General features: G+C 45.3%; 1 protein-coding gene across 1 annotated transcript in view; it reads right to left on the reverse strand.

The window, feature by feature from the left end:
- Positions 1-660: 660 nt before the first annotated feature.
- HSPB8 (heat shock protein family B (small) member 8) overlaps positions 661-13931 on the reverse strand; it is a 79793-nt gene continuing 66522 nt past the window's right edge. The window contains exon 3 of the mRNA XM_063964310.1: positions 661-1948. Within this exon, the coding sequence (XP_063820380.1) occupies positions 1789-1948 (160 nt within the window). The 3' untranslated portion in view covers positions 661-1788. The remainder of the gene's footprint in view (positions 1949-13931) is intronic.

The raw sequence follows: 13931 nt of genomic DNA on the forward strand, positions 1-13931 counted from the left end.
GGACTGGTATATCCCAATCGTGACCTGGCAGCATAGGTCACGCAATACCAAAGTAAGTATCCTTCTTTAGCTGTATAAAGCTTGGCTCACAGTAATATCACAAAAAGGACCCTTAAGCACACCCAGTGTGGTGAATAAAACAATACTGAATAAATGACTTTGCTTGAGTGCCTCAATTTTCAGCACAAGTCCTTTGCCCACCTCTATCTTACAGATTTTTTAAAATAGCAAATAAAGAAGCATATCCACAGGTAACGTAGCTTGTACACCTGCATCTGATTGGTAGAGATGTACTAGAGATGTTGCTCAATCAATTTCTTGGCCCATCACATGAACATGTAAGGAAGAGGTTAATTTGGACAAGGTATTGTGTTTGGATACCGCATGTGCCCACTAAATTTTGCGTATGGCTGAGAAAGTTTGCATTAAATGCCTTGCACAGTGCTTATTGAGGTCTGCTCCATCTCTACGGCTGGCACAAGTGGTTTTGTACTAAGTGCTCTCCCTTGTGGCCTTGGCTTTTCATAGACCCATTTGAATCTTATTTATAAGAATTTCAACTTACATATTTGACAAGCTGTATTGGAATAGATATTATGAACTAATGATAACCATCCAAATGTAACTATAAAAAACTATACAAACCACAAACACACTCCATACATTTTTATAAATATTTAATATCCATAATCGTTGCAAGACAAATGAAAAAAAAAGAAAGACAAAGAACACCTTTTAAATTCTCCAATATACATAGAAACCTAGAGTTATCAGTAGGTAAGTAAGCCAATTTTCATAATCCTCCCACAGTGCACAATGGAAAAGCTCAGCTTTTGTGATCTCGAGAAAGGTATACAGACTGACAAAAATCAAAGAACATGTAAGACCTCAAGAATATGCATCAGTGGTGCAAGTTGGTCTAATATTTCCAATAAGCAGGATTCAAGCGACACTTTCTTTTCTAATGTTTTGTAGTGTAATCATTACTGACCTGTGAGTCATGTAAACTGTGTATACATGGGACTTTAACAGAATAAATGCAACATGCTTAAAGGTTTAGGCCCATATGTACGAAATCCAACACCAGAATATTGTCTAGACTATTTCTCAAATTTAACAATTCTATAACATTTGATGTTATTATATTGCAGCCATGAGAGAGATTTATAAAAACACCGAAACCCATAGGACTTTTTAAAGAAGATTTTGTTGGGTTGTCTAAGGGCTCATATAGTATAGAAACAGAGGCAACTCGTTCATCTTCATTCATCATAGATTTCAGAATCATTTGTTCTTCATTATATAGTATGATTCACATATCCCAAGTACAGTATATATTGTTGGTTTGTGTACACTGTAAAATATGTGGACCATAGCTTCTACTTCATTTAAAAACTTGCTTACAAATAGGTGGCAACATACTTGCTTACTAGGAGTGTTATCTATGAGAGTCCCAAAATGAAGATTACTAATAGATGGTAGAAAGAAAATGTTTGCATTTTATTTATAGGTTTTTTTCTGTAGACAGGCTAAACAATAGTAGTACCTCATGGTCAATAAATCAGTCATGGATTTGTTGCCATTAAGCTGTCACTGCATCCAAGGCATAGCAAGTGCATTTCATAGTTCCAGAAATATTGTATGTCTACATCTAGAGTGGAACTTTAAGAATGGTTATTTATACACAAAATAAAACATACACGATCAGATGTACTGTTCTGGGTCACTAATGCAACTTTGTGCGGAATTCACGTGAGATTCTCCATAGGAAGCTTTGTTTGACTTAGATTAGGAAGCAATGATTTCTTGGGGGTCCAGAGGAAGCTCATAGGTGTAAGTGTCATCGCCTTGCTGATTGTAAGGAGGAACCAGTGGTGCCTCAATAATGAGAAGACCTTCTGGCGAAAGGGAGGCGAACACTGTCAGGGGATCCACTTCTGAGGGCAATCTAGAAAGAAATGTGCATAGTTAGTGACAGCACACGGAACAACATGTTAACTAATCTGCACAAAACAAGACAATGGGGTAAGTTTACCAAGATGGGAGTTATAACCAATCAGATTCCAGGTATTATCTTTTAGAAGGTGCTAGATAAATGAGAAGTAGAATCTGGTTGGTTAGTAGAACTCCCATCTTAGTAAATTTACCCCAATGGGTCTGACCTGTATTTTTCTGACCGTAGGCCAGTTATAGTGTTTCCTCTAAACTGAGCAATCTGAAAACACCAGTTTGAAAATAGTTTCTGTGCTCAACTTACTTATATCAGTTCAAAATAATTAGAATATTGGCTATTATCTATTATATCTAAATATTTGAGGCATTTTTGTTATTAAAAAAGAAATACAAAATTTGCGCAAATGATAAATATGTTCCTGATGCCCCTGACTGATTACTCATACCAGAAAAAGTCATTTATTACTATACTGTTTAATATACTTTCATAAACACTTTCCCTTAAACCACCAATAGAAAGAAGCACTGTATACATCAATGCAGTTCAAATGTATAATATTCTGCTTCACTTCAGAGTTTCAAGAATGATAGCAAATGCTGTAGTACTAGATAATGTAACATACATTATGTACAGCATAAATCAGTGCTGGATTAAACCCTGTGGAGGCCCTTAGGCAATGGAAGTCTCAGGGCCCCTCGCAAATTATCTCCTAATACGTTTTTAATTTTACCAACCAACAGAATACGATCTGGAAACTGTAATGTGAATCTGATGTCTATGGTTTATGTACTTTAAGTTGTTAATGGGCACATTACATTAATACAGTATTTTCTCTATAGAATCTTTAATGTAAAGTTTTGGTTTCTTTGAGTTGATTAATTTTTTTATCTTTTGGAAGCAATTTTAGAAAGCTTGATTGTAATGTTCTTTTCAAGATCAAATTAATATTATTTTGACCTGTTGTCACAGGGTCCCTAAAAGGGTGCAGGGCCCTATAAAAGGTTCGGGGCCCGGAAGGTAAATGTGTAGGAAAAAAAATAAATGACTTGCAATATCGTGCTATGGCCTGCTGCTGCCTAATGCAGGAGGACATATCTGTAGCTCCGGCCATCCAATAATCAGCATGCTGTGCTGACAGCCATTCACTGTTTCGCTGCAGGCCTGGCGTGTCAGGGAAGCATTCTCTGTCTCCCAAGATACTCAGAAGGTACCAGCCTAGGGGAGGGAGGGGGAAGTCAGATGCCCATGTCCCAACCTGCCTCTGCTCAAAGGCCTCTAGATTTGTGGGGCCCTTGGGCAGCTGCCTAGTAAACCCATACTTTAAGATGGCGTTGGTCATACTTCTGCCCAGCCCTAAAGTTGGAGTCTAGTTATGAACATCCAGTGGCAGATTTATTAAGCCTGGTGAAGTGATAAAGTGGAAGGTGATAACGCACCAGCCAATCAACTCCTAACTTCCATGTTACAGGCTGGGTTTAAAAATGACAGTTAGGAGCTGATTGGCTGGTGCGTTATCACCTTCCACTTTATCACTTCACCAGGCTTACTAAATCTGCCCCCAGTGACTTTTTCAGAGATGTTTCACATAGTTATTTAATTACAGCATTTTAACATTAAAGTAATTTATTTTTATCTTATACAGAATGTTCTGTAGCACTATAATATATTACATCAAAAGGCGCAGAGACATGCTGTACAGACTTCTAAAAAAGGTTTGTTTGAAAACGTTTCTGAGTATTATTGTGAAGTTTGTTCCCCATCCCTTTTTAACCCTTACACCTTTCACTTATGTAAGCAGTAGTTAGAATAGGCGTTCTTAGCGTTCACTCAAGGTGCAGGGTGCTGATCAGTGAGTATGGCATATTTTTATTTTGAAGGGCAAAATTTTAGACGCAATGTGTTGATACAGCTACTGTAGCTATAGAGATATATCACATCTAGTATTTTGCCCTTCAAAATTAAAATATGCCCTCCTCACTGATTAGTACCCCGCACTTAGAGTGATCACTACGGGCTTTCTGGTGTCTGGTCACTTTTTAGAACAGTGGGATTCAATAGACAGAGAAAGAACAAGAGTTTTGCACCAGATCACAGACATATGATCTGGTGTCTCTGAGTCACTGATAGGAGCAGTGATGAGTGACTAGTAATTAAAGCTTATCAGTGACAGAGCAGCTGCTTCACATAAGTGGGGTGTCCACTGGCCCTCATTCCGAGTTGTTCGCTCGGTATTTTTCATCGCATCGCAATGAAAATCCGCTTAGTACGCATGCGCAATGTTCGCACTGCGACTGCGCCAAGTAACTTTGCTATGTAGAAAGTATTTTTACTCACGGCTTTTTCATCGCTCCGGCGAACGTAATGTGATTGACAGGAAATGGGTGTTACTGGGCGGAAACACGGCGTTTTATGGGCGTGTGGCTGAAAACGCTACCGTTTCCGGAAAAAACGCAGGAGTGGCTGGAGAAACGGTGGGAGTGCCTGGGCGAACGCTGGGTGTGTTTGTGACGTCAACCAGGAACGACAAGCACTGAACTGATCGCACAGGCAGAGTAAGTCTGGAGCTACTCTGAAACTGCTAAGTAGTTAGTAATCGCAATATTGCGAATACATCGGTCGCAATTTTAAGAAGCTAAGATTCACTCCCAGTAGGCGGCGGCTTAGCGTGTGTAACTCTGCTAAATTCGCCTTGCGACCGATCAACTCGGAATGAGGGCCACTGTTGTGGAAAAATAAGAACGTGTTCTGGTTGTCCTCCTGAGAGAAGTAGAGATGAGCGGGTGGTAAATCCACACCACAACCATACAACAACGACTGATAACAGCAACAGCTGAACAGGTAACTACAGAACAAGAACCTGCAGAAAAGTCAACGCACTAAGGCGGGCGCCCAATATCCCTTATAAACTACGAGAATAGAATTTACCGGCAGGTATTAAAGTCCTATTTTCTCTAGCATCCATAAGGGATATTGGGGAGAACTAGTACGATGGGGATATCCCAAAGCATCCAGACTGCTGCAGCACCGCCTGCCCAAACTGGGTATCCTCTTTGGGCAGGGTATCAAATTTGTAGAATTTCACAAAAGTGTTCTTCCCCGACCAGGTAGCAGCTCGGCATAGTTGCCGAGACTCCACGTGCAGCCGCCCAAGAAGAGCGCACAGATCTTGTAGAATGGGCCTTTGGAGACAGGTAAGGCTGTCGACACAAAGGCCTGTTGGATAGTAAGCCTAATCCAACGAGCAATAGACTGCTTTGAAGCAGGACAACCCATTTTCTGCGCAGCATAGAGCACGAACAAAGAATCCGTCTTTCTGACCTGAGCTGTGCGCCTGACATAGATCTTCAAAGCACGCACAACATCCAAGGTCTCTGGAGGAGCAGAATTGTCAGAACTGGACGGAACCACAATAGGTTGATTCAGGTGGAACGCGGAGACAACCTTCGGCAGGAACTGCTGTCTAGTCCGGAGCTCCGCTCTGTCCACGTAAAAGACCAAGTAGGGGCTTTTACATGATACGGCCCCAATTCCGAGACACGTCGAGCAGAAGTCAGGGCCAGTAACATCACCGTCATCCACGTGAGGTACTTGTCTTCTACTGTCATCAGAGGTTCAAACCAGGGGGACTGTAGGAAGTTCAACACCACATACAAATCCCAGGGTGCCGTAGGCGGCACAAAAGGTGACTGTATGTGGAGTACCCCTTGCAAGAAGGTCTGAACTTCTGGCAATGCTGCCAATTTCTTCTGGAAGAAAATGGAGAGGGTTGAAATCTGGACCTTAATAGAACCCAGACGTAAGCCCTTATCCACACCAGCCTGCAGGAAATGTAGGAAACGTCCCAAGAGAAAATCAGCAGGCGGATACTTGCGTTCCTCGCACCAAAAGACATATTGCCTCCAGATGAGATACTGTTTTGACGTCACAGGATTCCTGGCCTGAACCATGGTTGCAACAACCTTCTTGGAAAGACCGTTGAGAGCTAGGATGTTCCACTCAACCTCCATGCTGTCAAACGAAGATGCCTTAAGTCCGGGTAGACGAACGGTCCTTGTTGAAGAAGATCTCTTCTTTGTGGCAGAGGCCAGGGGTTTTGGACGGACATGTCCAGAAGATCCGCATACCACGCCCTCCAAGGCCAATCCGGGGCAATCAGAATTGCCTGCATACCTTGATTCCTGATTCGCTTTAGCACTCGTGGGAGCAATGGAATCGGAGGAAATAGGTAAACCAGCTGGAACGGCCAAGGCAACGACAACGCGTCCATTGCCCTCGTCTGAGGGTCCCTGGTCCGCGAGCAATACCAGGGAAGTTTCTTGTTGAGACGAGAAGCCATCCTGTCTATATGTGGGCAACCTCACCGGTCGATGATCTGCTGGAACACCCGATGGTGTCTACACCCGAAATAAAGATTGCTGACATGGCTCTTGCATTTCTTTCCACACAGAGGAGTACCTTTGACACCTCTCTCGTGCAGGCTCTGCTTTTTGTCCCTCCTTGTCGATTGATGTACGCCACTGCCGTGGCACTGTCCGACTGCACCTGGATTGCGTGATCTTTGAGCAGAGGAGAGGCTTGAAGTAGAGCATTATAGATCGCCCAAAGTTCCAGAATGTTGATTGGAAGGAGGCGTTTGTGAGCTGACCACCTGCCCTGGAACTGCATCCCTTGGGTGACAGCTCCCCATCCTCTTAGACTTGTATCCGTCATGAGGAGGGTCCAATCCTGAATCCCGAAACTCCTGCTGTCCAGGAGATTGGAGCACTGTAGCCACCACAGGAGGGAAATCCTGGCCTGAAGTGACAGCCAAATCATCTGGTGCATCTGCAGATGTGACCCGGACCACTTGCTCAGGAGATCCAACTGAAGCGTTCTGGCATTGAACCTCCCATATTGGATCGCCTCATAGGAGGCGACCATCTTTCCCTACAAACTTATGCAAAGATGGATGGACACTCGAGAAGGTCGGAGCCCCATGCGAACCATTTCCTGAAGTGTTTTCGCTTTTTCCACTTGTAGGAACACCTTCTTGGCCACAGTATCCAGCAACATCCACAGGAACAGGAGCCCCTGAGTGGGCTTCAGATGGGACTTCTGTAAGTTGAGGATCCACCCGTGGTCCAACAGAAGATGGATGGTGAGGTTGATATGGAGCAACAAAAGTTCTCTGGATATTGCCTTTATCAGAAGATTGTCCAGGTAGGGGACCACATTGATCCCCTGGACCCGGAGCTGTAACATCATCTCTGCCATCTGTAGACAGACCGAAGGGTAGGGCCTGGAACTGGAAGTGATCATCCAGTAGGGCAAATCGTAGGTACACCTGATGAGGCGGCCAAATCGAAATATTGAGGTAGGCGTCCTTGATATCCAAGGAGACCATAAATTCCCGGTCTTCCAGACCCGCAATCCCTGCTAGCAGGGATTCCATTTTGAACTTGAACACCCTCAAATATGGATTCAAAGACTTCAGATTCAAAATGGGCCTTACCGAACCGTCCGGTTTCGGTACCATGAATAGGTTTGAGTAAAACCCCTTGCGGCAGTGGTACTGGAACAATGATGTGGGACTGGACCAACTTTTGGATAGCCAGTTGCAATGTAACTTGCATATCCTCCAAAGCTGGTAAGCGTGATTTGAAATATCATTAGGGGGGGGAGTACTGTCGAACTCCAGCTTGTAGCCTTAAGAAACTAGCTCTCTGACCCAGGCATCTTGGCAGGAAGTCTCCCATACGTGGCTGAAGTGACGCAGTCGAGCTCCCACTTCGAGATCCCCTCGGGGTGGGTGGGTACCGTCATGCTGAGACCTTAGTGCAGCGGTCAGGGAACAGGGGTAAATTACCCCAAATGTGGTAAAAATTAAATTCCTGGGGGTAATGGACGGTCGCGCTGCCGAGACACAGCCTTGTCCAGCAACGGCCGGCTCGCGATGTGACGTGCTGATGTCACACCGCGGTCCCTCCTGCCTATCCTGCGCTGTGCTCCTGGCCGCCCTGTGCTGTGTTCCTGGCCTCCTACCCGCGGCCCGCCAACCCACACACAGAACTTGAAGTGTTCTGTGGAAGACTGCTGACGGAGTTCCGCAGGATAAGACAGTGGCCCACTGACATTACTGAGGTGAGGAGGTGACCATCTGTCTCCTAAAAGTTGTGTCCCCCCCCCCCCCCCCCCCTTCCCGCCTCATCCATCTTTCTTACATTCATTCTGGTGTTTTGGGGAGAAAGTGTTAATTAACCCATTCATTGCCAAAAAATAATTGCCCAAAATAATAAACAAAAATAATAAATATATATATATATATATATATATATATATATATATATATAAAATATATATATATATATATATATATATATATATATATATATATACACACACATATACACACAGACACACACACAATCTCAGAAATGCCATATAAACAGTGATAACCAGTGTATATGCACAATAATATATGATTTCCTTCCTTTCAAATCAAGGGGGTAACGTCGGCGTATCTAAATATATTTTGGGGTAAAAGGTAAAAAAGTTCCCTGACCCCTTCCTTGGTGGAAGCAGAACCGACGGACTGTTCCAGAGAACTGCTTGCAGGTTTTCTGGACTTACCCCTGGTGCCTCTGACCGCATTGGAGGCACCTCTGATCTTCGGGCGAAATCTGTGAGACCGAAAGGACTGGACAGATGGCCCTGTATAAGAGCGTCTTGCCGGCGTGGCCCCAGAGGGGAGAAACGTGGATTTTCCAGCCATAGCCTTGGAATTCCAGATATCCAACTCAACCCCAAAAAGCCATTCCCCAGAAAAGGGGAGAGATACCACACTACGTTTGGATTCTGCGTCCACAATCCACTGACATAACCACAAGGTTCTGTGTGCCGACACCGCCATGTCCGACGTCCTAGCATTAATATTCCCCATCTCCTTGGGGCATATCCGAGAGACCTCCCCTGAATCTGAATGGCCCAAGAATTAATAGCATGGGTCATCCAACAACCCGCAATAACCAGTCTTTGTAAAAGGCCGGTCGCAGTGTATATAGACTTTAAGGTAGTCTCTATCTTCTGATCCCCAGGTTCCTTCATGGAAAAGGAGCCCGGGGTAGGTATTGCCGCCTTCTTAGACAGATGAGAGACTGAGACATCCACCCCAGGGGGTTTCTCCCAGAATTTTCTACCTTCAGGATGAAAAGGGAAAGTGCGAAAAACTTTTTGGACACTTGGATTTTTTTGTCTGGATTTTTCCAGGCCTGTTTGAATAATAACTAACTCTGGAGAATCAGGGAAAGTGACATTGGGTTTATTTTGCACAAAAAAAACGACTGCTGTGATGCAGCGTCCTCTAGGGGGAGCTTTAACACCTCCCTTATAGCCAAAGTGAGGGGTTCAATACCCTGGGCAGATTCAGGATCCCCACTAACTGGATCCGGGTCATCCCCATCATCCGGTATATTATCATCTGTATCAGACAGCAGTGCAGGCAAACCACGCTTCTGGGGACCTGCATGGGAGAGGGCCCTAGCAGCTAAATCTGCCACAGCTTGTTGCAGTAGCTGAGTTTTCTGCCCATTTTCAGTGAGTTGAGATGACATAACAGACATCATGGTTTTAAGAGACCCTAACCAGTGGAGCTCTGTACCCTCTCCCCCAACCTCTTCACTAAGTTGGGACGATTGACTACATTGCTCAAAGGAGACAGAGGTGGTCACTCCGAGTTGATCGCTAGCTGCATTCGTTCGCTGTGCAGCGATGAGGCAAAAAAATCGGCACTTCTGCGCATGCGGCACAATGCGCATGCGCGACATACTAGTACAACGTATGATGTTGTTTCACACAGGGTCTAGCAAAGCTTTTCAGTCGTACTGCTGGCCGCAGAGTGATTGACATGAAGTGGGCGTTTCTGGGTGTCAACTGACCGTTTTCAGGGAGTGTTCGAAAAAACGCAGGCGTGCCAGGAAAAACGCAGTCGTGGCTGGCCAAATGCAGGGCGTGTTTCTGACGTCAAAACAGGAACTGAACAGTCTGCAGTCATCGCTAGGTTTTGAGCTACTCTAAAACTGCACAAAAAAACTTTTCCTCCGCTCTGCGAAGCTAAAATACACTCCCAGTGGGAGGCGGCCTAGCGTTTGCACGGCTGCTAAAAACTGCTAGCGAGCGAACAACTCGGAATGACCACCAGAGTCATTAGATAATGGAGAGAATCTGGTGTGACAGATACTGCACAGTTTGTGCTTCCCCATATTTTACAGTAAACACAACAACATACACATATACACAGACAGTAATAATGCAAGCCTGCCCTACTGTATATAAGAGGAGACACAGAGGAGAGAGGACCTCAGCACACCCTGAGCTGCACAGCCCTAAGGAGGCTGTCAGCTCTGTAATACACAGTAAACACTATCAAATACAGTCCTAAGTAGACACAGGACAGTGTACACAAGCGGCTCTCCTCTTTTGTTACACCCTGTACCAGTTTCTATCGTGTTTGTGAGTCAGTAAGCGCTGAGTGTGTGCTGCTGATGGCTTCTGTAAGCAGAAGGCGCCAAAAACGCCCTGGTCCCATTTTGAGTAAGCTCCGCCCCCCAATGGCTCCAGAGCTAAGCATGCTATTTATACTAGCAAAGTCTCCAAACAGTCTAAAACCTCACACAAGTGCTCAGTTTTTCATTTTTGTGCCCGTTTACACACGGGGGATCACGTACACCGTGCCCGTGGTCCGCCGCATTTTGGAACCGCGGACCCCCCTAGCGGGGCCCCCGGTGTGTACTGACCACCGATGTCACCTTCAGGCAGCATTAGGGGTCTGCGGCGTGCTGCGACAGCCAAGGCACAATGCCCCGCTGAACAAACAGCCCCTCAGGACGGTGGTCCTGCAGCGGGAAAGCGGCGCCCCCCCCCCCCCCCCCAACTCCCACGGTGCAGGTATGCCCAAACAGCATACCGAAAAAAATTTACGTTTTAAATGAAATTGAAGAAAACTCTATGGAGCTGTAGAGTGTGCATCCTCTCCTGAGAGCACTTTTTTCTAAACTGCCTGTGGGAGAGGGCATAGAGGGGAGGAGCCAGCACACCCAGTTGAAGGAATTTAAAGTGCACTGGCTCCTTTGGACCCGTCTATACCCCATCATACTAGTTCTCGCCAATATCCCTTATGGATGCTAGAGAAAATACTTATTTTCGAGGGTAACCACCATCCCAACTAAGCATGGTTTCCTCACGGGTGTAGTATGGTTTGCCGGCGGTTGGGGTCCCGGCGACCAGCATACCGGCGCCGGAATCCTGACTGCCGGCATACCGACAGCTGGGTGAGCGCAAATGAGCCCCTTGTGGACTCATTGCGCTCGCCACGCTGCGGGCACGGTGGCGCGCTACCCCCAAGAGGGAGAAAAGATGTCGGTATGCCGGCGGTCGGGATTCCGGCGCCGGTATGGTGGTCGCCGGGAGCCCGGTCGCCGGCAACCTGAAGACCACCATTTCCTCACACAAGGCAATTGAAAGGAATACGTGAATTGGGAAATTTGTGCTAGCCACATCTCTAATACATCCTGCTCATCTACAAATAATAGGTATGCTAAATGAACATTATATATAGAATTTCCCTTAATGTGTGTGTGGATACTAGATAGTAATAATTACTGTTTACAGTATGTGCCTTTCCTTCGGGTTCGATATGAATTACCGATGGCCGGGATGCCGGACGTCAGTATACAGACAGCGGCATCCCGGCCACCAGTATGCTGGCAGCGGGGCGAGCGCTAGTAAGACCCTTGCGGGCTCGCTCCGCTCGCCACAGGTTATATTCTCCCTCTATGGGTGTTGTGGACCTACCTCGAATCACCTACCTCTCCGGTATTCCCGCGCCGGCATTGTACCGCTGTGCGGGATTCTGGCGTCGTCATTGTGATCTTATCTGCTTCCCCTTCCTCCTACTTATATATATATATACACACTTATATATCAGTGTTTGTTTAATGATTAATAAAACTGTACCATCACACAAGGTGATTGCAACCATCAAAGTCCCCTTCTTTATAGATTTTGTTGTATTATTTTATTAGTGATATATTTCCTGATGAAAACAGGTGGGGTACTCTGTTAGTAGGACTCCATTATAAGGAATATTGACTTTTCAGGTTAGCTTCACAAAAAATAATAGGATGTTAAATGAAATAATGAAACTTACATAGGATATGTATAGTAAATAAACAAAGCACAATAATCAGGGTTTTAGCAAGCAAAAGAGAAAAAAAATCCACTACTAGAGCAAATCGAAACGCGTCTAGCTGTGATTGGGGACGTGCTGCCCATACCCTATGACAGCAGGAGTTCATTGGCACTGGCTGAGTATCAGGGACTTATGCTTCTTGCGACGTGCCATGTCTTTTTAACACCTGGTATGCACAGTGAGTTTAACAGGGTGGTAGTGTGCCCTGTGCTTTCTCCACCCCTAAACCTATGACATCATGAAGTGACACCTATAGAGTGGGGCCAATGGCTCTGGGAAGTAGAGCACTGCTGAAGCTACAATCAAACGGGATAGGTGTTGGCTTTGAACTATTGGTCCTTTGGAGGGAATCATGATTCTGCAGTTTATTAGTCACATGGTGGACAATTGTTTGTGTTTGAAATAATGTGGCTACAGGTACAGTGGCACGGCAGAGGTTTGTATACAACTGATGACCACAGATAACACAGTTACTTAACCAGTAGATCGTTTATTGAGAATAGCAGGTTGTACGGCCACACTCAGTGTGATACACTGGTTAGGTGTATAGCGGAGCTTGCTGTGGAGAAGAGTTAATGGAGCTCACCACCCGGTGGTTGTATACAAGGTACGGGTAGCAGTGCAAGATGCTGGAAGAGTGGTAATGCAGAATAAAGTCTCAGGTCTCTTGGAGCTACAAGTAGGAGACATTCGTCTCCAATCATGTTGCTCATACACAGTGGAAAGTTGGTGCTGCACATGTGCAGTAGTAACTATGGTGACCATCTTGGTAAGGGAATGGCTCTGGATAAGGGATAATCCAAAAAATATACTGTTAGGTTAATTGTAACCTAACAATATTAACCCTAGCGTGAATGTGTGTACATATAGATTGTAAGCTCCATTGGGGCAGGGACTGATGTGAAGGATTAAAGGGAAATTGCATTTTTTTTTTTTTAATCACCTGGCCCCTCCCCATGTTGCAAATAATCCCCTTTATTCTGAGTGGGAATTGCAGTCTGGCCCTATTTTCTAAGCCTGAAATGCATTCCTTATTGAACCTGACCCCAATCTTCACACGGCATTAGGCACTCTAAACCTATGTGGAGCAGAGTTGCTGAGAGAGAGGGTAAGGGGGGGGGGGTTGTACTAAATACCCAAGCCCAGGCTGTCTGAGAGGCCCGAGGCGGGCCTAAGTCACATGTGGAGGAGGAGAAATGCACCACTTTGCACTTTCCTTGAAGCGGGTGTGGCTACGCCTCCCAGATTTACAACACCCCTTGTATCACCCTAGCCTGCTATATGCTTTCTCTGACATGATGTAAAAAGCATTGCTGGAAAGAGAGGCTCTGATCCCTTCCCAGCAACCTCCATTCTCATACCCTCTTGGCTATCGCCCTTTTGTTGCTGCCTTATGCCATAGCGATCACTTTATTGCAAACCACTATTGGAGTCGCAGTCCCGGCACAGGGTAGTTTGTGTTAAATAACCAGAAAAAAACATTTATTGCTGTGATATGCGACCATAAACTGATGCACTTTTGCTGAACCCACTGCCACCAAAGATAAATATACCCCTATGTGTACATATTCATGTTTCTCAGGGGTGTACTAACACGGTAAGTTCAAGGACATTAAAAACAAACAACATTTCTCTATCGTCCTAGTGGATGCTGGGGTTCCTGAAAGGACCATGGGGAATAGCGGCTCCGCAGGAGACAGGGCACAAAAAGTAAAGCTTTAGGATCAGGTGGTGTGCACTGGCTCCTCCCCC

The sequence above is a fragment of the Pseudophryne corroboree genome, chromosome 1 (genome assembly GCF_028390025.1).
Source record: "Pseudophryne corroboree isolate aPseCor3 chromosome 1, aPseCor3.hap2, whole genome shotgun sequence".
Lineage (NCBI taxonomy): Eukaryota > Metazoa > Chordata > Amphibia > Anura > Myobatrachidae > Pseudophryne > Pseudophryne corroboree.